Here is a 23,649-nt window from a genome sequence, read left to right as displayed (position 1 = left end):
AAAAATACAAAAAATTAGCTAGGCATGGTGGCAGACACCTGTAATCCCAGCTACTAGGGAGGCTGAGGCAGGAGAATTGCTTGAACCTGGGAAGTGGAGGTTGCAGTGAGCTGAGATCGTGCCATTGCACTCCAGCCTGGGCAACGAGCGAAACTCCATCTCAAACAAAAACAAAAATCCTAGAAGGCTGGGCACGGTGGCTCGCACCTGTAATCCCAGCACTTTGGGAGGCTGAGGCAGGAAGATCGCCTGAGTCCAGTTTAACTGCCCAATGGGATCACCTTGCCCGCTGCCTACACAGCGGATATATCAGACAGGGGAATTGCAGTGGCAAAAGAGTAATTCACACAGAGCCGTCTGTGCAGGAGAGTGGAGTTTTATTATTATTATTATTATTATTATTATTATTATTATTATTTTTGATTCAGCGTCTCGCTGTTTCACCAGGCTGGAGTGCAGTGATGCGATCTTGGTTCACTGCAACCTCCACCTCCTGGGTTCAAGTGCTTCTCTTGCTTCAGACTCCCGAGTAGCTGGGACGACAGGTACGCGCCACCATGCCCAGCTAATTTTTGTATTTTTACTAGAGACGGGGTTTCACCATGTTGGCCAGGATGGTCTCGATCTCTTAACCTCATGATCCGCCTGCCTCAGCCTCCCAAAGTGCTGGGATTACAGGCGTGAGTCACCATGCCCGGCCTGGAGTTTTATTATTACTGAAATCAGTCTCCCTGGAGCATTAAGGGATCAGAGTTTTTAAAGATAATTTGGTGGGTAGGGGCTTAGGAAGTGGAGAGTGCTGATTGGTCAGGTTTGAGATTGGATCATAGGGAGTTGAAATGAGTTTTTCTTGCTGTCTTCTGCTTCTGGTTGGGATGGCAGACCTATTTGGGCCAGATTACCAGTCTGGATGGTATCAGCTGATCCACTGGGTGCAGGGTCTGCAAAATATCTCAAGCACTGATCTTAGGTTTTACAATAGTGATGTTATCCCCAGGAGCAGTTTGGGGAGGTTTAGACTCTTGGAGCCCATGGCTGCATGACCCCTAAATTGTAATTTCTAATCTTGTAGCTTAATCTGTTAGTCCTGCAAAGGCAGACTGGACCCCAGGGAAGAAGGGGGTCTTTTCGGGAAAGGGCTGTTATCAATTTTGTTTCAGAGTCAAACCATGAACTGAATTCCTTCCCAAAGTTAGTTCGGCCTATGCCCAGGAATGAACAAGGACAGCTTAAGGGTTAGAAACAAGATAGAGTCAGTTAGGTCTGATTTCTTTCACTGTCATAAAATCATCAGTTATAATTTTGCAAAGGCAGTTTACCAGGAGTTTGAGACCAGCCTGGGCAACATAGTAAGACCCCTATCTCTATCAAAAAAAAAAAAAAAAATTAGCCAGGTGCAGTGGTGTGCACCTGTAGTCCCACCTACTCAGGAGGCTGAGGCGGGAGGATTGCTTGAGCCCAGGACTTTGAAGCTGCAGTGAGCTGTGATCACGCCACTGCACTCCAGCCTGGGCAACAAAGTGAGACCCTGTGTTAAAACAACAACAACAACAACTTTGGGAGGCCGAGGTGGGCGGATCACGAGGTCAGGAGATTGAGACCATCCTGGCTAACACGGTGAAAGCCCGTCTCTACTAAAAATACAAAAATAAAAAATAAAAAATAAAAATTAGCCGGGCGCAGTGGCGGGTGCCTGTAGTCCCAGCTACTTGGGAGCCTGAGGCAGGAGAATGGCGTGAACCTGGGAGGGGGAGCTTGCAGTGAGCCGAGATCGCGCCACTGCACTCCAGCCTGGGTGACAGAGTGAGACTCCGTCTCAAAAAAAGAAAAAGAAAAAAGCCGGGTGCGCGGTGGCTCACGCCTGCCTGTAATCCCAGCACTTTGGAAGACCGAGGCGGGCGGATCACGAGGTCAGGAGTTCGAGACCAGCCTGACAAACATGGTGAAACCCCGTCTCTAGTAAAAATACAAAAATTAGCCGGGCGTGGTGGCTTGCACCTGTAATCCCAGCTACCCAGGAGGCTGAGGCAGGAGAATCGCTTGACCCCGGGAGGTGGAGGTTGCAGTGAGCCGAGATCGCGTCACTGCACTCCAGCCTGGGCGACACAGAGACCCTGTCTCAAAAAAAAAAAAATCATAGGAGCATCACAACTCACAGCACCTTCCTGTTGTCTGAAGGCCCCTCCTTTGGGTCCCTCAGGACTGGCTTCAGGGCTTCAGCCTTGGAACTAGTTGTGGACTTTGGGTCCCTTTGGAATATTTATCTTTGGCTTGGAATAATGCAACAACATACCAGACCCAGCCTTGCCTTCTCTATGCCCCATTCCTCCCCAAATGACTCCAAGACTGTACCCCTAATCCTGAACCCTTTGCTGCACTTGCCCTAGTGAAAATCAAAGGTCTGCAAAGGCCGCGTCATTCCTGAATGATGTTCGGAGTCTGATGTCGTTTCTATGGGGGAGTAAAATTAGCGACACTGGAGATGAATTACAGGGTGCAGCCAGTAAGGAGGGAGAGAGAGGGAGGCAGGTGCGATTCCTTCCACCTAAGCATCCTGGCCTGGCAGGCAACCTTTCCAGGGTCTTTCAGGCTGCAAGCGACAAATAGTTGAGGATTGTGGGTTTCTCACGCGTAGGTGGCAGCGGCAAGTTAACCCCAGGAGAGGTGCCAGTCAGCAGATAATTTGCAAACGAACGTATTCTCCTCCTCCTCCGAGGATCTGAGCCTCACGAAATACTCTTTTCTTCCTTTTTCTCCCTCCCGCAGTCGAGTTGCCTTCCGTCCAGCTAGGGTCCCCTCCCCGCCCGGGTCCCCTCCCCCTCCCGGTCCCCTCCCCCGCCCGGGCTCCTCTCTGTCTCCCCCTCCCGGACTGCGTCCTCGCTCCGCCGGGCCCTCCTCGCCGCCAGCTTGTGAATGAGACGCTCAGTTTCTCAATGGAGCCGCGGGGGGCTCGGGCGGCCGCGGGGCGGCCGCAGCGTTGGCCGTGAGTCAGGAGGGGGGCGCGTTTCCCTCGCTCCCTCTCCATTCCCTCCCTTTCGCTGCGGCCGCCCGCGAGGAGCCTGGCTGAGGCAGCCGCGCAGGTCGCAGGGCCAGCGTCCGCGAGGACGGCCCGGCTGGGCGGCCCCGAGCTCTGTGGCGCTGTGGAGGAGCGGGAGCGCGGCCGAGGAAGCGGGGCGCCGAGGGGGTCGGCGGCCTTCGGGAAATTTCCGCCGACCCCTCGCTCCCGGCTCTAAAAGTTCCTGATTTCCTATTTCCTTTTAAATCCCGAGTGGCTGTTAGCTCTTCGCCTGCACTTTTTCTTCCCCAGGAGATAAGGGGGAGTGTGAGGAACGGAGCGAATAATATAAAAAAGGATTTCCTCCCGGAAGAGAGCGGCAGTTCGGAGAGATTTTTCTTAAGGAAGCAGAAGCGGCGTTTGCGGCCGCTGCGGGCGCCGGGCCCTGCCGGCCACACTATGCGCGAGCCGGCCCCGGGCTGCTGAGGCGCGGGGACGCGGAAGCGGAGGCCGAGCGCGCCGGGCTCCCGCGCTCGCGAGCGAGTTTTGTCTGCCCGGCGGCGGTGGCGGGGGGATGGAGCCCGCGACCGCGCCCCGGCCCGACATGGCGCCGGAGCTGACCCCGGAGGAGGAGCAGGTAAGCGGGCCCTAGGCCGCCGCGGTGGGTGTGTCCGGGCCCCCGAGGCCTACGCCGGCCTCTGCCTCCCGAGTCCCGGCTCTTTGCAGCCACGGGGCCGCAGCGCCCCCGCTCCCGTGCCCGGCCCGCGGGCCTCCCTCACCGGCGACCGCGCCCCAGGCCGCCACCCCCTCGTCGGGGGACCCAGGGGACCCTGCTCCCGTTCCCGCCGCTTCTTTCGCCGAGGCTTACGGGCCTCAGACGGTGCCCTCCGCACCCCACCCCCTATTCCAGGGGCAAAGTTCGTTGGATCCAGGGGCCTTCCTCCCGAGATTTGCAGAACCGCTGCTTGCCCCCGGCCCTTCCACTCCCTTGTAAATGTTTTCCGTGAGGGTTTGTGGCTTTTGAAGGGCAGGAAAAGCCCCAGTTTGGGGGGTGCTTCCTGTGGGGATTATCTCCCTTCCCGAGGAGAGGGCTGAGAGTATTGGATGCATAGATGCCCTAGATTTTCAGAGGAGCCTCTTAGGTTTCTCAGGCCCACTTGGGCAGGTTATGGAAGATCCAGCCCTTCTCGTGTTCCTAAAGTCCCTCGCCTTGACCCCCCTATTCAGCTATCCCAGACGGGGCGCATCTCCTCACCCCCGCTTCCCTACCCTCGTCTCATCTGACTGTCTCCATCTTTCTGAAGCTTACATTGAGCTCTGTTGTTCCTTAAAAGCCTATGACCTTTAGTTTTCAGAAGGAAGTGGTTTGCTGTCTCATTTTGGGGGCCCTTGTAACTTTCCCTCCCGCACATTCCAGCTGCGGAGACAGGGACCACTCCTGAGGAAGATGGGAAGGTCTGCTAGCTTAGACTGGGAACCCTACGGGCTTTTCGCTGTCTCTTCCTTGGCACTGCCCATACCCCGCCATAGCTATGCTCGATTATAGTCATAGTCTGATTCCATGTTATAAATAAAAAAATAAAAATAAACATGAAAAAAGAAAAAGGCAAACCATGCTGGCAACCCATTTCAAGCTCTGCAGCTCTTGTTTCCAAGGACCACATTTGCTAGCACAGCCTCTAGTGTGAAGACAGTCTAGTTTTACGAACTATTATTGGCTAATGGGCTTGTTGACCTGATTTTTTAAAGTCCTTGTCTTTTCTCCTCATTTGTGGAGATGACATTTTTCTATTTGGCCTCAGGCCACGGTTTTGTCTTTTGACACCTGGTGATGAAATCAGTATGGGAAAAAAATTTAAAAAGAATTCTGCTTTGTACAAGCAGTGGTAATGAATGTCCTGGTAACTGCAGTTGGATGTTAATAAAATGCTAGTCAGACCCTAGTGCAAGCAGGTGGCCAAGGAGCCCATTCTGCCAGAATTGGGAAGTATTTCAGTACTAAGATAGGATGTGTTGGCTGATTTTAAAGGGACAAAATCTCTTTCTTTCATCCTTTTCCTTGGGTCAGTCAGATTTCTGTTTTTAAGACTTAAAGCCATCAGTATTCTATGCAAATAGCATCCGTTGCAAATTTGAAAACTAAAACCAGGAAAAGTAAATATTAAAGTATTGATAGTATTGACATGGTATTGGCTTTACTTTGTACATAGTGGTACACATATATACAGATGTGTTTAACTAGTAAAAACCTTATCTTTTACCCTGAATTGAATGTGATAGGCATTAACAAGGACTAGGATGGAAATGGCAAAATGTTTATTAAAGTCAAGAGATTGTGTGTGTGTGTGTTTTTAAAATCTTATCTCTTTTTTTCCTACAAAATATTATTTTTTTACAAGCATTTCAAAACATTGAAACAAAAGCAGTATAGTTCTAATTATGGTAATGCCTAATGTTACCATATTTTAGTTTAATATCACATAAGAGTACTCTTTTTTTTTTTTTGAGATGGAGTTTTGGTTTTTTGTTTGTTTGTGTGTTTGTTTTTTTGAGACGGAGCCTCGCCCTGTCATCTAGGCTGGAGTGCAGTGGCCTGATCTTGGCTCACTGCAACTTCTGCCTCCAGGGTTCAAACGATTCTCCTGCCTCAGCCTCCTGAGTATCTGGGATTACAGGTACCCACCATGCCCAGCTAATTTTTGTATTTTTAGTAGAGATGGGGTTTCACCATGTTGGCCAGGCTAGTCTCATCATACTCCTGGCCTCAGGTGATCCACCCGCCTTGGCCTCCCAAAGTGTTGGGATCACAGGTGTGAGCCACTGCACACAGCCAGAAGTACCCTTTTGTTTTTTAACTGAGTCTTGCTCTGTTGCCAGGCTGAAGTGTAGCGTAGTGATCTCGGCTCACTGCAAACTCCGCCTCCCTGATTCAAGCGATTCTCCTGCTTCAGCCTCCCAAGTAGCTGTGACTTCAGGCGTGCGTGCCACCATGCCCAGCTAAGTTTTGTATTTTTACTAGAGACGGGGTTTCACCATGTTGGAGGATGGTCTCGATCTCTTGACCTCGTGATCCACCCGCCTTGGCCTCCCAAAATGCTGGGATTACAGGCCTGGGCCGCCGTGCCCAGCCAAGAGTACTCTTTTTTTTTTTTTTTGAGACGGAGTCTGGCTCTTGTCGCCCAGGCTGGAGTGCAGTGGCGCAATCTCGGCTCACTGCAAGCTCCACCTCCTGGGTTCATGCCATTCTCCTGCCTCAGCCTCCCGAGTAGCTGGGACTACAGGCGCCCGCCACCACGCCTGGCTAATTTTTCATATTTTTAGTAGAGACGGAGTTTCCCCGTGTTAGCCAGGATGGTCTCGATCTCTTGACCTCATGATCCACCCGCCTCGGCCTCCCAAAGTGCTGGGATTACAGGCGTGAACCACCGCGCCCAGCCAAGAGTACTCTTAACTATTAAGATTTATTTAAAATATTTAAATTAAACAGCAGTACCTAAGTGTTAGCCTTATCAAAGTGGTCCTCATGGGAAATGACACATTCACTCCGTAATGCTGCCCTATTGCTCAAACCAATTTAACATTTATTTGGAGTTGATTTAGAAGCTTGTGGCAGAATCTTTGAAATTTCTTCAGTGTAGGAAAATCCTTGTACTTTTGAGAGTCAGTTTGATTTCTGTAAATAGCAAAAAATCTTTTAGAGCCTTATTTAAAGTAGGGGATCAAATTCGGTTTACACATTTTCATGCAAAAGTGTAGTGCAGTTAGGCCCTTTTTGGCCTGTGTGAACAGCCTTAAAGATATTTCTTTTCTTTCTTTCTTTTTTTTTTTTTTTTGAGACAGAGTTTTGCTCTTGTTGCCCAGGCTGGAATGCAATGGCGTGATCTTGGCTCATTGCAACCTCTGCCTCCCGGGTTCGAGCAATTCTCTTGCCTCAGCCACCCTAGTAGCTGGGATTACAGGCGCCCACCACCACACCCAGCTAAGTTTTTGTATTTTTAGTACAGATGGGGTTTCACTACATTGGCTAGGCTGGTCTCGAACTCCTGACCTCAGGCAATTCACCCACCTCAGCCTCCCAAAGTGCTGGGATTACAGGCGTGAGCCACCGCACCTGGCTCCTTAAAAATATTTCTGAAGCAGAATACCTCCTGAGTGGTATCTCCTTCTGTACAGTCATATGAATCAGAAACCCAGAAGTCTTGGACACTGCTGTCCCTCTGCCCTTGTGTACAATACAGTGTTAGATTTTCCTGAATATCTCTTGAATTCATTGGCTTCCTTCCACCATCACTGCCATCACCCTATTCGAAGCTACTATCCTATCCTGACAGGACTTTTGTTTCCCACCTGGTCCATCCGTATTCCAGAATCCAGAAGCCAGAGTCCTGTTGAAAATCTGATTTCATCTTCCCCTCAGCCTGCCTGCCCCGCAAAGAAGCATTCATAAAACTCTTCAGTGGCTTCTGGTTGCTTTTTTTTTTTTGGAGACAGGATCTCACTTTGTCACCCAGGCTGGAGTCCAGTGGTGTAATCACGGCTCATTACAGCCTCAACCTCCTGGGTTCAAGCCGTCCTCCTGCCTCAGCCTCCCAAAGCCTTAGGATTACAGGCCTTGTCATTGCTCTTGAGATCAAATTGCAACTTTTGAATGTAGGCTATATATCTAGGCCCTTGAGCAGCCTAGGCCCTAGCTAGTTCTCACACTTGTCTCTGCTCCATGCACACTGGCCTTATAGTCCTGCCTTCTTGCCTTGTTTCCTCCTGCTTGCAGGGTCTTTGCAGGAGCTGCTTTCCTCCATCTGGAAACACCCCCCTTTGTTAACCTCCTCTTCATCCTTCATCTCTCAGGTTCACCTCCTTGGAAGGCCTTCCTTGATTTCAGTTAGATTAGATTCTAACCTAATAGGTTCTCAGAGCACCATTTACCTGTCATTCACATCACTTATCACAAGTTAACACTTATTTGTGTGATTACATGACTGCAAGCAAGCTCTATGAGGGTTGGGATTATTTTCGCTTTTGCTCCCCATCATATGCACATTGCCTAGCATAATGACCGACATAATGACTGGCACTCACGGAAATACTTGCAGAATGAATGAAGAGTAGTTGTACTCCTGATTTGTATACAGGCAGCATCATCTTCTTTCAGAGTGGCTTAAAAATAAGCACATTACATATTTTGATTTTTTTCCCCATCAAATGGCAATATATACTTTGATTTATATGCTGTGTATGCGTTGATATAGTTTTTGAAAGTCATGATTACTTAGTCTCATTTTCTGTCTAGGCATGTGTTGAACGGATACAAATCCTCATTTGTAACTTTGGTGTTTCTTGTTTTTCAGCTCCTCAATAATTATAAAGCCTACAATTGGGCTACGAGGACAAATATTATGTTTTTGCTTTTAAGGAGCTTATATGAATAACAATCATAACAGTATCTTTTCTAAACTCCTGCTTTGAGTCAGGCTCTGTGGTGGGCATTTCACATGCAATTAATCATCCCTCCCAAGACTGGAATTACTACCCTCACTTTGCAAATAAGAAAACTCAGACTGAGAGAAGGAAATTGCCCAAGATCACATAGTTAACAAGTGATGTAGCCATGATTTCCACCCAGGTCTAGGTTTTCTGCCTTCACTGCCAGTGTTTCCTCTTTTACACTACATTACTTCCCATGAAGCCATTAGCCAATTTACTTAGATGCCTAAGTGGGTATAAAATAGCTAATTTTGTGGGTTTTGGTATTGATATATGTGTTTGGTTTTGTTAATGCTTCTTAAAATATAGTTTGAAAAGTACAGAGGAAAAGATACAGAAAACCTTTACTCAACTGTATATTGCCAGAGGAAACATACTGTATACTCTGTGCAAGAAATTATGATGAAATTACTATAGGAAAACAATTTGTTCCTTAAAACAGAGTTGTCAACTCTCCATTTCAAGGTGTGGTCACAACTACAATAAAATTTTATTTTCTTTATATCTTCTTGTTCTTTTGCACAAGAAGGCTTGTGAAAGCCTTTCTTTTTCTTTCTTTTTTTCTTTTTTTTTGAGACAGAGTCTCGCTCTGTCGCCCAGGCTAGAGCGCAGTCTCGGCCCACTGCAACCTCCGCCTTCTGGGTTCAAGCGATTCTCCTGTCTCAGCCTCCCGAGTAGCTGGGACTACAGGCATGCACCATCACACCCGACTAATTTTTGTATTTTCTTTTTAGTAGAGATGGGGTTTCACTATGTTGGCTAGTCTGGTCTCCAACTCCTGATCTCAAGTGATCAGCCTGCCTTGGCCTCCCCAAGTGCTCGGATTACAGGCATGAGCCACCATGCCTGGCCGTAAAAGCCTTTCTTAATGGGCTGGCAGTTTGGCAGTGTGAAGGACAATTTCTACATATAAGTATTAATCTTCATTGTCATTATGTTATTGTGTTTTGAGACGGAGTCTTGCTTTGTTGCCCAGGCTGTGGGCAGTGGCACGATCTCAGCTCACTGCAACCTTTGCCTCCTGGGTTCAAGCAATTCTCGTGCCTCGGCCTCCCGAGTAGCTGGCATTACAGGCACCTGCCACCACGCCTGGCTTATTTTTGTATTTTTAGTAGAGATGGGATTTCACCATGTTGCCCATGCTGGTCTTGAACTCTTGACCTTAGGTAATCCACGTGCCTCAGCAGCCCAAAGTGCTAGGATTACAGGTGTGAGCCATCTCGCCCTGCCAAGACTCTTAACTAGAACTCTCACTAGATTAAAATTCTGTATAATTATAGCTGTTTAGGGTATTTTGGTTTTGCATGGATATCCCAGTGATGATTGATAGGATAATAGAGTAGTTTTCGAAAGTACTTATGTTTCTGTTAATGGTTTTATTTTTATTTTTTATTTAGTTTTTTGAGACGGAGTCTTGCTCTGTCACCAGGCTGGAGCACAATGGCACAACCTCCACCTCCCGTGTTCAAGCGATTCTCCTACCTCAGCCTCCCAAGCAGCTGGGACTGCTGGCATGCACCACCATGCCTGGCCAATTTTTGTATTTTAGTAGAGATGGGGTTTCACCATGTTGGCCATGATGGTCTCTATATCCTGACCTCGTGATCCACCTGCCTCTGCCTCCCAAAGTGCTGGGATTACAAGCATGAGCCACCACCAATTTATTTTATTTCATTTTTTAAATAATAGAGATAAGGTGTCACTATGTTGCCCAGGCTGGTCTTGAACTCCAGGGCTCAAGCAGTCTACCCACCTTGGCCTGCCAAAATGCTGGGAGTACAGGCGTGAGCCACCACGCCCAGCCTGAAAATTATTATTTTTTTGTTTCTTTTTTTATTTTAATTTTATGTTTTTTCTTTTTTTGAAAATTCTTAAAGTTTATGTTATTTAGACCTTACAAAGTTGTGAGGATTAATAAGGAGATGCATGTAGAGCACTTAGCCCAATGCTTATATAATAAGTAGTCAGAAAAGTTAGCCATTATTATGATATTCATCATTGTTTTTTGTTTTTTTCTTTTTGAGACAGTCTTGTTCTGTCACCTAGACTAGAGTGCAGTGGCATGATCTCGGCTCACTGCAACCGCCGCCTCCCGGGTTCAAGCAATTCTCCTGCCTCAGCCTCCCTAGTAGCTGGGATTATAGGTGCCCGCCACCATACCTGGCTAATTTTTGTATTTTTAGTAGAGATGGGGTTTCGCCATGTTGGCCAGGCTGGTCTCAAACTCCTGACCTCAGGTGATCAACCTGCTCGGTCTCCCAGAGTGCTGGGATTACAGGCATGAGCCACCGTGCCTGTCCTCATCGTTTTTGAATAGCGAAAAATTTTAGAACCATGTTAGCTTAAGCCAATTACAAGGGGAAAAATATTCATATCCACCCTGGGGACCATCACCTAGTACAGGTTCTTATGAATTCCAGAAAATTATTATCTTGCATTTTTATAGTGTAGTTTTTAAAAGCCTATTCTAATTGCATGGTGTGGTTTTTGCTTTTTTTTTTTGGAGACAGGATCTTACTCTGTCACCCAGGCTAGAATGCAGTGGCATGATCATAACTCATTGCAGCCTTGACCTCCCAGCCTCCCAGGATCAAGTGATCCTTCCACCTTGCCTCCCGGGTTCCTGGGACTACAGGCATGCTACCACACATGACTAATTTGTTATATTTTTTGTAGAGGGGGGTTTTACCATGTTGCCCAGGCTGGTCACGAACTCCTAAGCTCAAGCAATCCTCCTGCCTCCGCCTCCCAAAGTGTTGGGATTACAGGCATGAGCCACTGTGCCCAGTCTGGTTTGGATTTTTGTAATGGAATCTTTTAAAGCTAAAAATTTAACTGCTTTAGCGTGGACTTCAGAGATCTTTGGCATTTTTCCCAAAGGCAAGGGTTTTGTCCCATTTCTTGCGGCCAAGAACTTCCCTTTTCCCACAGTCTTACATGTCCTGTGCTAAATGTCATCTGTCTCCCTGGAAGTTACCATACGTCAAGGACCAAATGATTCATGATGTTAAATTGAGGTCTTCTACAGAGACAAAGAAGGAAGGAAAGGTGAAGAACTCTTATTATTTTCATTATTGCTGATACTTTATGATATTGTAAGTAACAATTAGGTAAAACCTCATTTGGATGTGAGAATTTTGCTGTATTAAAAATTTCTGGTTGGGTGTGGTGTGGCTCACGCCTGTAATCCCAGCACTTTGGGAGGCCGAGGCGGGTGGATCACAAGGTCAAGAGATCAAGACCATCCTGGCCAACATGATGAATCTAGTAAAGATACAAAAATTAGCTGGGAGTGGTGGCGCTCACCTGTAGTCCCAGCTACTCGGGAGGCTGAGGCAGGAGAATTGCTTGAACCGGGAGGCAGGGGTTGCTGTGAGCTGAGATCGCGCCACTGCTCTCCAGCCTGGTGACAAAGCGAGAATCCATCTCAAAAAAAAAAAATTCTGAGCACAAGGGTCTTGGACTTTAGTTTTGTGAATATTAAGTGGCCTGGAGGTTTTCTCTAAGGAACCCAACCTAGTACTTGTGAATGAATTGAAAAGACCCTCCTTTAGAAAGGAGCTGAACTGTTTTTTTTTTTTGAGATGGAGTTTCACTCTTGTCACTATCTCCGCTCACTGCAACCTCCGCCTCCTGGGTTCAAGCGATTTTCCAGCCTCAGCCTCCCAAGTAGCTGGGATTACAGGCGCCCGCCACCACGCCCAGCTAATTTTTGTATTTTTTGTAGAGATGGGGTTTCAGCTTATTGGCCAGGCTGCTCTTGAACTCCTGACCTCAGGTGATCAGCCCGCCTCGGCCTCTCAAAGTGCTGGGATTACAGGCGTGAGCCACCATGCCTGGCCAGGAGCTAAACTGTTTTAAAGAGGTAAAAGTTAAGACTCATTGCGAGTATATTTTAGTTTCATTTTCTGACTTTTATGCCTTTATTGTCTTGGAAAAGACATAGTAATTTTGGAGTACTTAAACTTTATTTTCTAAATATTAAGCCCCATTTTATGACAATGTGGCTGGTCCATTGCAGTGCCAAGATTAGAAGTCATAGAACCTAACCCTGATTATTTGTTCAGATACAACCTCTAGTGTAATATCAGCCATTTCACTGCTTCTGTGTACCATCCTGCCTTGGTATATCAGACAATTCTCGTACTTTCTTTTTCCTAATCAATTATTTTAACATTTTCCCCCTAAGCACGCCTCCATGCGAGATCTTGGTTGCTCTTCCTGACCACTAAAATAACCACCGTTTTCTATTCCTATTCTTCTAGAATAAGGGAAGATGTTCCTAGAAAAGGTAGTTTAGCCCACACTTCTCAGTGCTGGAGGGCCTGGCATCAGCCCTTTTATATCTGATTTTGAAAAGGCCCCTTAGGAACCTAACCGAGTTAGCTTCTTAAGCGTTTGGTTCACTTTTTAAAATTTTTTTAGTAAGAGACAGGGTCTTGTTCTGTTGCCCAGGCTGAAGTGCAGTGGCTTGATCCTAGCTCACTGCAGCCTGAAACTCCTGGGCCCAAGTGGTCCTCCTTCCTCAGCCTCTATAGTGGCTGGAACTACAAGCTTGTACCACCATGCCTGGCACATTTTTTTTTTTTTTTAAAGAGATGGGGGTATTGCTTTGTTGCCTAGGCTGGTCCCGAACTCTTGTGTTCAAGCAATCTTCCAGCCTCGGCCTCCCAAAGTGCTAGGATTACAGACATGAGCCACTGTGTCCATCCAGCATTAGGTTGTTTTTTGTTTTTTGTTTTTTTTTTGAGACAAGGTCTCACTCTGTCACCCAGACTGGAGTGCAGTGGCATGATCATGGCTTGCTAAAGGCTTGACCTCCCTGGCCCAAGGAATCCTCCTACCTCAGCCTCCCGAGAAGCTGGGACTAAAAGCGTGCACCACCACACCACCATGCCCAGTTAGATTTTGTATTTTTTATTTGTTGTAGAGACAGGGTCTCGTTCTGTTGCCCAGGCTGGTCTTAAACTCCTAGGCTCAAGTGATCCTCCAGCCTCGGCCTCCCAAAGTGCTGGGATTACAGCCGTGAGCCACTGCACCTGGCTGGCATTAGGTTGTTAAACATGGACATGGAGGGTGCGAACAGGAGGCAGAGAAGCTCCAGAACTCATGGGAAACCTTATTTATTAAGGATTGCTGATCTCTTAGGTCCAAACTATAAAATGGTAAGACCGAAACAGTAGATTAGAGATGATTTTTTTCTTTAATTTATGCTTCTGAGATAAGCATTTCAGTTTTTTTTCTTTTTTTTTTTTTTTTTTGAGATGGAGTCTCGCTGTGTCGCCCAGGCTGGAGTGCAGTGGCACAATCTCAGCTCACTGCAAGCTCCACCTCCCGGGTGAATGCCATTCTCCTGCCTCAGTCTCCTGAGTAGCTGGGACTACAGGCGCCTGCCACCACGCCCGGCTAATTTTTTGTATTTTTAATAGAGACAGGGTTTCACCGTGTTAGTCAGGACAGTATTGATCTCCTGACCTCGTGATCCGCCCACCTCGGCCTCCCAAAGTGCTGGGGTTACAGGCGTGAGCCACCGCGCCTGGCAGCATTTCATTTTTCCTTTGGGAAAGGCCGTTTCTGTAGTATGTACCAGTTTCCTCTGAAATACCAAATCCATCCACAACATACCGGCACAGTACTTGTCACTTTTTTCAGTGCAGGTAGCACAGGTAAGTTTATTGAATTATTCTGAAGCCAGAATTTATTTCTACAGTAATTTCTGGGCAGGTTCTAAAAAAGTCATCTGTGACTTTAGGACTGAAGTGTTTGGGGATGTTCATCCATTAGTTACTTGTTCATTGCTTGAACACCTAGCTAATCTTTACCTTTGCATTTGTTTTGATGTGAATCATTATTACAGATACACGTCATTATGATAATATGATGATATTCATTATATACATCATTATTACAACCAATCTTTTAAAAAATAGGCTATTTAAGGCTGGGCGCGGTGACTCACTCCTGTAATCCCAGCACTTTGGGAGGCCAAGACAGTCGGATCACCTGAGGTCAGGAGTTCAAGACCAGCCTGGCCAACATGGCAAAACCCCGTCTCTACTAAAAATACAAAGAAATTAGCCGGGCATGGTGTTGTACGCCTGTAATTGCAGCTACTCCAGAGGTTGAGGCAGGAGAATCACTTGAACATGGGAGGTGGAGGTTGCAGTGAGCCGAGATCACGCCACTGCACTCCAGCCTGGGCGACAGAGTGAGATTGCATCTGAAAAAAAAGAAAAAGAAAAGAAAAAAAATGGGCTATTTAGATGATCTACAATGATCATATGTTTCTGTTGCCGAGGCTGGAATGTGGTGGCACAGTTATGGCTCACTGCAGCCTTGACCTCCCAGGCTCAAGCGATGCTCCCACTTCAGCCTCCTGAGTAGCTGGGACCACAGGCCCGTGTCATCACATCCAGCTAATTTTTTTTTTCTCATTAATAGAGATAGGACCTCACTATGTTGCCCAGGCTGGTCTGAAATTCCTGAGCTCAAGCTATCCTTCCGCTTCAGCCTCCCAAAATGCCGAGATTATAGGCATGAACCACTGTGCCCAGCCCATATGTTTCTTTCTTTTTTTTTTTTTTTTTTTTTTTTTTTTTGAGACAGAGTGAGACTCTGTCGCCCAGGCTGGAGTGCAGTGGTGCGATCTCAGCTCACTGCAACCTCCGCCTCCTGGCTTCAAGCAATTCTGTCTCAGCCTCCCAAGTAGCTGGGACTACAGGTGCCTGCCACCATGCCCAGCTAATTTTTAAATTTTTAGTAGAGATGGGGTTTCGCCATTTTGGCCAAGCTGGTCTCAAACTCCTGACCTCAGGTCATCTGCCCGCCTCGGCCTCCCAAAGTGCTAGGATTACAGGCATGAGCCACTGTGCCTGGCCACTTATGTTTCTTTTATAATGAAAAATAACACTTTCTGAAAAGTACTATGTGTTCTTTACACGTTTAAGATTATACTATTAAATGCTGAGATCTCAGTTTTTAATATTATTGCAAATCTGGCCTTTTTATAAACTAGAAGATTTATAAGTAAAACCTAGGCCTTTTGGGATGTGATGGTGATGACCTTTTGGTAGATCTCAGGAATCCCTCAGCTTCCTTTGTGGCTCTCGGTGTTTTATTTAATGTTCCTGAATCTGTTTTGTCTTATTTCCTTAAGTTTTTTGGAGATCTGCTTAATTAAGTAAAATCCCTTGTATTTACAAAATGCTCAATAAATAGTGGTAAGTATTCTTGCTTTCTGTGATACAGGAAACTTTTCTTTTTCAGATAAGAATAGGAAGAAAAATGAAGAGTCTGACTTTGTAGCATTGAAATAAAAGATTTCAAGATAGCCTAAGAATTCTAACAGTTACCATGCATGAGTAATATACATAGCAGAGTACTGAGGCTACCTTAGCTCATTTTTTACTGTTAAGACTTTTTGCATCATCCATTGGTTCATTGGTTCATTTCTTCTTTCTAGGTTACACATTACCTTTAGGTGCACTGGTGGTGGTGGTCTGCTTCTGCTGCTGCTTTTCAGATAAAATATTAAAAGGTCATCTGATGACCTAAAAATGATTCGCAAATGAGTGCAAAGAATGATAGTTTGTATTATCTTCCGTATCTTATTTAAACAGCCTTTATGAAGAAAATTATCATTCCATTGTTTATCTCTGGTTCCCTATCAGGATGATCCTCCCCCCAGAACATTTGTCAATATCTAGAAATTTCTTTAGTTGTCATGACTGTGGGAGGTGGTACTGGCATCTAGTGGGTAGAGGTCAGGAATGCTGCTAAACATCCTCTAATGCATAGGACAGCTCCCTACAGCAGAGAATTATCTGGTCAAAATGTCAGTAGTGCCAGAGTTGAGAAACCATGGTTTATCTCTGAAAAATTTTGTAGTTAGGAACAGTTTGAAGTTTTCACTTTAAAGTTAAAGATAGGTCTTTGCTCAACACATTTAGTGTTTATGAAAATATGTGTCACCAAATACTGATTTCAGCAATTGACTTCTCATACTGAAAAGCTCTAGTCTAAAACCAATTGTTTTATAGCATAACCATCATAGGGGTAAAATGAGCCATTTCCACACCCTTTGCAGGGGTTTTCAGAGGTGGAGGGATTTTATTTAGCTTTTAAAAAATTATTATTATTATTATATATTTTTTGAGACGGAGTCTTTCTTTGTCACCCAGGCTGGAGTGCAGTGGTAGAATCTCGGCTCACTGCAACCTCTGCCTCCCGGGTTCAAGCAGTTCTCCTGCCTTAGTCTCCTGAGTAGCTGGGATTACAGGCACGTGCCACCACGCCAGCTAATTTTTGTATTTTTAGTAGAGACGGGGTTTCACTATGTTGGTCAGGCTGGTCTCGAACTCCTGACCTCGTGATCTGCCCGCCTCAGACTCCCAAAGTGCTGGGATTACAGTCGTGAGCCACCGTGCCCAGCCAAAATTTATTTTTATGTATTTATTTTTAATAGAGAGAGGGTCTTGTTGTGTTGCCCAGGCTGGTCTCAAATTCCTCGCCTCAAGGGATCCTCCTACCTTGCCCTCCCAAAGTGTTAGAATACAGGCATGAGCCACTGCACTCGAGATGGAGGGATTTTACATGAGAGAACACTACTGAGCTTTGCCATGGCATGATAATGTAGTGTCATTTTTTTTTTTTTTTTTTGAGACGGAGTCTCACTCTGTCGGCCAGGCTGGAGTCAGTGGCGCGATTCTGGCTCACTGCAAGCTCCGCCTCCCGGGTTCACGCCATTCTCCTGCCTCAGCCTCCCGAGTAGCTGGGACTACAGGCGCCCGCCACCGCGCCTGGCTAATTTTTTTTGTATTTTTAGTAGAGACGGGGTTTCACTGTGTTAGCCAGGATGGTCTCAATCTTCTGACCTCCTGATCTACCCGCCTCAGCCTCCCGAAGTGCTGGGATTACAGGCGTGAGCCACCGCGCCTGGCCAATGTGGTGTCATTTTTATTTTTCCCCTTCAAGTGTTTCTCTTTTTTAAAATTACTGTTTTTGGCCAGGCATGGTAGCTTAAGCCTGTAATTCCAACACTTTGGGAGGCTGAGGCAGGAGGATCGATTGAGCCCAGGAATTTGAGGTTACAAAGTTTACAAAGCTATGATTTTGCTGCTGCACTCCAGCCTGGGTGACAAAGTGAGACCTTATCTCTATTAAAAAAAAAAAGACATAAGGTACATAATAATTATACATATTGTGATGTTTCAGTACATGTATACCTCCAAATGTTTCTGAGTGTTGCCCTGAAGTGTCTCTGTTCCCCTGATAATCACCACACAGTGTTATTTTTTATCAATTCTTTATCGTGTTAATGTCAACTGAGGATTTTTTTTAGATCATAAGCAGAAATATAGTTTGTTCATTCAACAATCATTTATTATCTGTTGGTATGTGCCAGGTCCTTGTATAGCAAGGTTGGAGCTCTCTATCCTTGAGGAATTGCTTTCTAGTTCTTTGAAGGCAGTTATTAAACTACAGAGTACCTGTCAAGGAGGAGGACTTGTTACGTGCAATGAGGACAGGGACTCGAAGTTCTGAATTCTTAGTATATTTTGAAGGGTTCAGAATATGTTTGCTGACACATGGAATCAACCTCAGTGCCCATCAGCAGTTGACTGCATAAAGAAAATGTGGTACATATACACCATGGAATACTACCGAGCCATAAAAAAGATCATATCTTTCTCAGCAAGGATAGAGTTGGAGACCATTATTCTAAGCAAACTAATGCAAGAACAGAAAACCAAATACCAGCCAGGGATGTGGGCTCACGCTTGTAATCCCAGCACTTTGGGAGGCTGAGGCAGGTGGATCCCTTGAGGTCAAGAGTTTGAGACTAACCTGGCTAAGATGCAAAACCCTTTCTCTACTAAAAATACCAAAGTTAGCTGGGCATGGTGGCAGGTGCCTGTAATCCCAGCTACTTGGGAGGCTGAGGCAGGAGAATTGCTTGAACCCGGGAGGCAGAGGTTGCAGTGAGCCCAGATTACACCACTGCACTCTAGCCTGGGCGGCAGAGTGAGACTCCATCTCAAAAAGAAAAGAGAAAAAAAATGCCATACATTATCACTTATAAGTGGAATCTAAACATTAAGTACACATGAACACAAAGAAGGGAACAATAGACACCTGGGCCTACTTGAGTGTGGAGAGTGGGAGGAGGGTGAGGATCAAAAAGCTGTCTATTGGGTACTATGCTTATTACCTGGGTAACAAAATAATCTGTACACCAAACCCTGTGACACACAATTTACCTATGTAATAAACCTGCACATGTACCCCCTGAACCTAAAATAAAAGATGGAAAGAAAAACAGAAAACAAACTAAAATATGTTTGCTAAAGAATGAGTGAAACTTTTTTGAGATTGTTTGTTCTTCACATAGCCTACGAAGCAGGTATTGTTTTGCTTAGGATGATTGTCTTTTTTTTTTTTGAAACGAGTCTCGCTCTGTCATCCAGGCTGGAGTGCAGTTTACGCCATTCTCCTGCCTCAGCCTCCCGAGTAGCTGGGACTACGGGCGCCCGCCACCACGCCCGGCTAATTTTTTGTATTTTTTTAGTAGAGACGGGGTTTCACCGTGTTAGCCAGGATGGTCTCGATCTCCTGACCTTGTGATCCACCCGCCTCGGCCTCCCAAAGTGTTGGGATTACAGGCGTGAGCCACCGCGCCCGGCCTAGGATGATTGTCTTTAAGATATAGGGATGATATTCAGAGGCTTTCAGTAGAAGCGCTGAGACTCATTCTTCTGGTTAACTGCTGTCTCCAGTGCACTTCCTCTGCCTTTAACCATGTATGTTCGTGTATGACACACACACCCCAGAGATAGCTCTCCCTGGACATTTGTGGGTTCAACATTCCTGGTTTCAGCCACTCACAAGTTTCCCTGTAGAGGTGTGGCTACATTGTTCCCAGTTATTTATTGTTCCAAGATGTCACTGTTTAATGTACATTTACGTATGACAGAAATTATATGATTTAATGAGGTTAATGAAGTTGGGGAGTTCATATAAGCCTCTGGCTGTAGCTCTCAGAATAGAAGGTCTGCTCTTTGCCTTTATGAAAATCCATCTTGGCCAGGCGCAGTGGGTCATGCCTGTAATCCCAGTACTGTGGGAGGTCAAGGCAAGAGGATCATCTGAGGCCAGGAGTTTGAGACCAACCTGGGCAACACAGCAAGACCCCACGTCTACACAAGTAATAATAATAATAATAATAATAAATTAGCTGGGCGCGGTGGCTCACACCTGTAATCCCAGCACTTTGGGCTGCTGAGGTGGGTGGATTACCTGAGGTTGGGAGTTCGAGACCAGCCTGACCAACATGGAGAAACCCCATCTCACTAAACATACAAAATTAGCCTGGCATGGTGGCGCATGCCTGTAATCCCAGCTACTTGGGAGGCTGAGGCAGGAGAATCTCTTGAATCCAGGAGGCAGAGATTGTGGTGAGCTGAGATCGTGTCATTGCACTCCAGCCTGGACAACAAAAGCGAAACTCTGTCTCAAATAAAAGTAATAAAAAATAAAATAAAAAATAAATTAGCCGGGCATGGTGGCACATATCTGTTGTTGGCTGATGTGGGAAGATCACTTGAGCCCAGGAGTTTAAGGTTGCAATGAACTATGGTCATGCCACTGCACTCCAGCTGGAGCCACAGTCTTATATATATACAGTTTAATCTCTCAAGTACCACAGTGAGTATAATGGGAAAGTATATTTCATATACTTGCCTATCAATATCTGGGACAACAGCTTCTGAAATTGTTTTTCCATGATACTTTCGTTTTGCCCGTTTTTTTTTTTTCCTCTTCTGTTTTTAAGCTATATTTTTTTTCAACTTGGGTCAAGTGTAAGAAAGTTGAGGAAGAAAATTTTCCAAAAAACGGAATTCTTTTTTAAGTAATTTTTTTTTTCTTTTTTTTTGAGATGGAGTTTTTTGTTCTTGTTGCCCAGGCTGGAGCACAGTGGTGTGATCTCAGCTTACTGCAACCTTCACCTCCTGGGTTTAAGCGATTCTTCTGCCTCAGCCTCCCAAGTAGCTGGGATTACAGGCATGCGCCACCGTGCCGGGCTAATTTTGTATTTTTAATATAGATAGGGTTTCACCATGTTGGTCAGGCTGGTCTTGAACTCCTGACCTCAAGTGATCCACTTGCCTCGGCCTCCAAAGTGCTGAGATTACAGGCATGGGCCGCCATGCCTGGCTTTTTAAAGTAATTTTTTTTTTTTACTCTCACTCTGTCACCCAGGCTGGAGTGCAGTGGTGTGATCTCAGCTCACTGCAACCTCAGACTCCTGAGTTCAAGCGATTCTCCTGTCTCAGCCTCCTGAGTAGCTGGGATTACAGGCACGAGCCACCATGCCTGGCTAATTTTTGTATTTTTAGTAGAGACAGGGTTTCACCATGGTCAGGCTGGTCTTGAACTCCTGACCTTGTGATCCACCTGCCTTGGCCTCCCAAAGTGCTGGGATTACAGGTGTGAGCCACCGCGCCTGGCTTTAAAGTAATTAACAACAACAACAAAAAAATATAGATGGGTGTCTCACTGTGTTGCCCAGGCTGGTCTCGTGCTCCTGGGCTCAAGCAATCCTCCTCTTTTGGCTCCCCAGAGTGCTAGGACTACAGGTGTGAGCCTCCGCAACCAGCCAGGAAGTTATTTTTACTGCTCTTTTATACTTTCTATATTTTCCTGATTTTTTTCTTGGAATCATGAAGGAAAAGAGTTACTGAGAGAAAGGCCTGAAGACTTAAATGTAATATATGAGGACAATTAAACAGTTTTATTTGGGAATGGCCATTTGCCTCACTAAGGAGGCTCTAGCTCTTCCATGCCTTGAAAACCCCAAAAATGAAGAAAAAATGGTATTTCTGGCTAGGTTAGGGACTTAGAAGTGGTGTAGCCAGCAAGATTAAAATATACAAGATTTTCCACATACTTTTGTTTTCAAAAATAACCTTTCTAGATTAATTTCTAAATGCTCTAGAGAAACCATTAGACATTTCCGGAAACTGAATGCCAGTGTGTGCCATTTTGTTTATGGGTAAAACAACATTATTATGGAATTATCAGATAAATTTTTTTTTTTTTGAGATGGAGTCTTGCTCTGTTGTCCAGGCTGGAGTGCAGTGGCACTATCTCAGCTCACTGCAACCTCCGCCTCCCAGATTCAAGCAATTCTCCTGCCTCAGCCTCCCAAATAGCTGGGATTACAGGCACATGCCACCACGCCCAGCTAATTTCTGTATTTTTAGTAGAGATGGGGTTTCACCATGTTGGCCAGGCTGGTCTTGAACTCCTGACCTCAAGTGATCCGCCCACCTTGGCCTCCCGAAGTGCCGGGATTACAAGCATGAGCCATCGTGCCCAGTGAGAAAATTTTTAAAAAGAAAAAAATATTCATTTTTTTCTTTTCTTCAGCCACCCCAAATATTTTCTTTCTTCTTTTTTTTTTTAATCATTCTTGGGTGTTTCTCACAGAGGGGGATTTGGCAGGGTCATAGGACAATAGTGGAGGGAAGGTCAGCAGATAAACAAGTGAACAGAGGTCTCTGGTTTTCCTAGGCAGAGGACCCTGCGGCCTTCCGCAGTGTTTGTGTCCCTGGGTCCTTGAGATTAGGGAGTGGTTGATGACTCTTAACGAGCATGCTGCCCTCAAGCATCTGTTCAACAAAGCACATCTTGCACTGCCCTTAATCCATCTAACCCTGAGTGGACACAGCACATGTTTCAGAGAGCACCGGGCTGGGGGCAAGGTCACAGATCAACAGCATCCCAAGGCAGAAGAATTCCTCCCAGCACAGAACAAAATGGAGTCTCCCATGTCTACTTCTTTCTACACAGACACAGCAACAGTCTGATTTCTCTATCTTTTCCCCACATTTCCCCCTTTTCTACTCGACAAAACCGCCATCGTCATCATGGCCCGTTCTCAATGAGCTGTTGGGTACACCTCCCAGACGGGGTGGCGGCCGGGCAGAGGGGATCCTTACTTCTCAGACGGGGTGGCTGCCGGGCGGAGGGGCTCCTCACTTCTCAGACGGGGCGGCCGGGCAGAGACGCTCCTCACCTCCCAGACGGGGTCGCGGCCAGGCAGAAGCGCTCCTCACATCCCAGACGGGGCGGCGGGGCAGAGGCGCTCCCCACATCTCAGACGATGGGCGGCCAGGCAGAGATGCTCCTCACTTCCTAGACGGGATGGCGGCCAGGAAGAGGCGCTCCTCACTTCCCAGACCTGGCAGCCGGGCAGAGGGGCTCCTCACATCCCAGACGATGGGCGGCCAGGCAGAGACGCTCCTCACTTCCCAGACGGGGTGGCGGCCGGGCAGAGGCTGCAATCTCGGCACTTTGGGAGGCCAAGGCAGGCGGCTGGGAGGTGGAGGTTGTAGCGAGCCGAGATCACGCCACTGCACTCCAGCCTGGGCAACATTGAGCACTGAGTGAACGAGACTCCGTCTGCAATCCCGGCACCTCAGGAGGCCGAGGCTGGTAGATCACTTGCGGTTAGGAGCTGGAGACCAGCCCGGCCAACACAGCGAAACCCCGTCTCCACCAAAAAACGAAAACCAGTCAGGCATGGCGGCGCGTGCCTGCAATCGCAGGCACTCGGCAGGCTGAGGCAGGAGAATCAGGCAGGGAGGTTGCAGTGAGTGGAGATGGCAGCAGTACAGTCCAGCTTCGGCTCGGCATCAGAGGGAGACCGTGGGGTGAGGAGGAGGGGGAGGGGGAGAGGGAGAGGGAGAGTCTCACTCTTGTCACCCAGGCTGGAGTGCAGTGGTGCGGTCTTGGCTCACTGCAACCTCCGCCTCCCAGGTTCAAGCAGTTCTCGTGCCTCAGCCTTCCGAGTAGCTGGGATTACAGGCGTGTGCCACCACGCCCAGCTAATTTTTGTATTTCTATTTTTTCTTTTTTTTTTGAGACGGAGTCTCACTCTGTTGCCAGGCTGGAGTGCAGTGGCGCAATCTCGGCTCACTGCAGCCTCCGCCTCCTGGGTTCAAGCAGTTCTCCTGCCTCAGGCTCCTGAGTAGCTGGCACTACAGGTGCAAGCAACCACGCCCAGCTAATTTTTGTATTTTTAGTAGAGACAGTGTTTTACCATGTTGGCCAGGATGGTCTTGATTTCTTGACCTCGTGATCTGCCTGCCTTGGCCTGCCAAAGTGCT

At 46.7% G+C, this 23,649-nt stretch overlaps 1 protein-coding gene across 1 annotated transcript in view; it reads left to right on the top strand.

Moving 5' to 3' along the window:
• The first annotated feature begins 2,752 nt into the window (after window positions 1-2,752).
• The window catches only part of PTPN9 (protein tyrosine phosphatase non-receptor type 9), a 105,644-nt gene continuing 84,747 nt past the window's right edge, over window positions 2,753-23,649 (top strand). The window contains exon 1 of the mRNA XM_019010728.4: window positions 2,753-3,632. Coding sequence (XP_018866273.1) covers window positions 3,570-3,632 — 63 coding nt within the window. The 5' untranslated portion in view covers window positions 2,753-3,569. The remainder of the gene's footprint in view (window positions 3,633-23,649) is intronic.

This window comes from Gorilla gorilla, chromosome 16 (assembly GCF_029281585.2).
Source record: "Gorilla gorilla gorilla isolate KB3781 chromosome 16, NHGRI_mGorGor1-v2.1_pri, whole genome shotgun sequence".
Classification (NCBI taxonomy): Eukaryota; Metazoa; Chordata; class Mammalia; order Primates; family Hominidae; genus Gorilla; species Gorilla gorilla.
This window is presented reverse-complemented; position numbering and strand designations above follow the sequence as displayed.